Source organism: Calliphora vicina, chromosome 1 (genome assembly GCF_958450345.1).
Source record: "Calliphora vicina chromosome 1, idCalVici1.1, whole genome shotgun sequence".
Lineage (NCBI taxonomy): Eukaryota > Metazoa > Arthropoda > Insecta > Diptera > Calliphoridae > Calliphora > Calliphora vicina.
In genome coordinates this window covers 120,893,116-120,895,608 of record NC_088780.1, presented here as the reverse complement: position 1 = coordinate 120,895,608, position 2,493 = coordinate 120,893,116, and the positions used below count along the sequence as shown (strand labels likewise).

General features: G+C 31.0%; 1 protein-coding gene across 1 annotated transcript; it reads left to right on the top strand.

Annotated features, from left to right (window-relative positions):
• The first annotated feature begins 835 nt into the window (after positions 1 to 835).
• LOC135956503 (zinc finger protein 33A) lies at positions 836 to 2,202 on the top strand. The gene is made up of 4 exons (XM_065507030.1): positions 836 to 1,012; positions 1,111 to 1,261; positions 1,325 to 1,924; positions 1,985 to 2,202. Exons 1-4 carry the CDS (start codon positions 946 to 948, stop codon positions 2,139 to 2,141), a joined length of 975 nt encoding a protein of 324 aa, XP_065363102.1. The 5' UTR covers positions 836 to 945; the 3' UTR covers positions 2,142 to 2,202.
• Positions 2,203 to 2,493: the final 291 nt, after the last annotated feature.

Genomic DNA, 2,493 nt, shown 5'->3' with positions numbered 1-2,493 from the left:
CAAAATTTTTGTGGTACTTTAAAATAAAATTCTAAATAAATGCAATATTAACCCTAGGCTCTCTTTTGTTATGTCTTATTTCTGAATTTCTGGTTGAATTTTCCGTTTTGGTGTATTCAGGGACTTATAGTAAAATTTCACGGACTATATTTTTGCGAAACATTTTAGCACCTTAGATCCCAGTTTTAATGGAGTTTTTTGCTATTTTTTAAAAGAAGGACAAAAAAGACCCATGCCTTTACAAAAATGTTCTCCGTAACATTTTACATAAATTTGCTAAAAACATTTTATACCTAAAATGTAAGGATCACATGGTTTCTTAAGCCGATTAACAATAAGAATGTGCCAGAGTTGGGAAACTTTAACCCCCCTCCCAAGGGAAATTCAGATTATAGCGAAATAATAACAATATAAGAAATTAAGTGCGAGTAAAAGATATTTAATCTGGAATTGCTTCATAATGGGTTAATATTTCTGGGAGTATTATACCTCATTTAAGAGGTATTTTCATGATCTTTATAAAAATATAAATTATAAAAATTTAAATGTCTATAACCCGGAAACTATGGACCTCCGACTAATAAAAAATTTTAACTATAGGAAAAAAATCTAAATTTTAAGCCAGAAACATTAGAAAAATCAAGGCCAAACATGAATAATTTAAAACTCTCTCATTTATAACTCTGTTGGCTTTAATATACATACATAACTAATTTCATCCAATTTAGTTGTCCAACAGTTTTATAAGAAATACAAAAAGAAAATAAAACACATAGAAGGCTTTGAGATTTTTTTTGTTAATTTTTGTATGTTTAAAAATATTTCCAAATAAAAACAGTTGCATAACAAAGATACATTAATGAAAAGCAAAACACAATTGTTTGAATTTTAATAAAAAAATTTTAAAGTATTTGAAAGCAGAGAAAATAACCAACAGGAATAACAATGGTGCGCAGCATATTTTCCCAGCGTTATAATTATGCAAAAATACGAGTAAATGAAGCATTGGATGGTGAGTGAAAATGTTAATGAAGTTTTCTTTGGCTTTTGCAACAAAAAAAAACAACTACAATATTTTTATTATAATAATATCATTTGTTTGCCCTGTAGATGTTTTCCGGCGCTTAGCAATTTTTCCCAAAATCACCAAACTTCCACGTTTGAAGCGCACCTATTACATTGCTACACCCAAGCCCATAAACGAGAAAAAGAAAGCTAAAACCAAAATTAAGGAGAAAAAGCTTTTAAGATCCTCAGATTGGTAAGTTAAACAGAAGAGAAATGGAACAAGAATAGAGAGGGTTTTGTATGAAACTTTTTCCAGGTATGACAGTGATTCAATACCCATGATTACCAGACTAGAATTGGAAATGATTTTGGATGTGCCCTTAATGGAACGTCATACGGAAGAAAACTCCAAAGGTATTTTCAGTCATGTGTATTGGAAAACTCAAGAAGAAGTGACAACAGAAAATGAGGAAATTCAAGTAAATTCATGTGCAGAAAACACCATAAAGCAACAACAAAATGTTGCAACTGTAGAAAGCAGTGAAATATCAAAAAACTTGAGTGCAACTAAAGAATTTTTTATTAAAACTCTTTTGCCCCAACTCCCCAGCACTTCTACACAATTGCCAGTATTACCTCTAGAACCTCAACCAGTTATTTTAACGGCAACCTCTACAGCGATCTCTCATGCAGCTTCATCCTCGGCTAGCAACAATGAAATGACAGATTTTGAATTTGTCGTACCCGAACTTAAGAAACGACGACGCGGCAAGCATTTGGAAAAGAATTACGAGTGTGAACAGTGTCACAAAAAATTCGATCGTCCCTGGGTGTTGCATGGCCATATGCGTTTACATACGGGAGAGAAACCGTTTGTATGTCCCATACAATCCTGCCAGAAGAAATTTGCCGATAGGTAATGCTAACTATAATATCCACTTTTAATAAGTAATATTTGATTTTTTTTTAATTTTAGATCAAATTTGAGAGCTCATCAACGTACTAAGGGCCACCATAATTGGAGTTATCACTGTCCTCAGTGCACAAAAGCTTTTAGCCAGGAAAACTACTTGAGTCGTCATAGTTTGGAGGCTTGTCGAAAATTTTTAGCGGCCCATAAAAATGTTTTATAATTTACTAATTTTATTTGTTTAAATTTATTTTGCTTTAAATAAATATTTTTTAATTGGTTTATTAATTAAAAAAAATTAAAGGTAAAGTTATTACATAAATTAAAATACATGGTTAGAGTAAATATTTTCGACAAGACATATTAGACCATAGCCGTTTCAAATTTATGAACACAGGTCATAAAGTTGCTCAAAAATTTAAATGATTTTCCCTGGATTTTCCCATAAAAAAAAAATTTCACAATTTAGAACTTTTGAAATTTCGAAAATTGTTTGTCTTGAAATTTCTCCCGATGTGTAGGTCCACTGAGAAAGGATTTTTGGAAATTCGAATTTTAATGGGAAAAAATTGTTA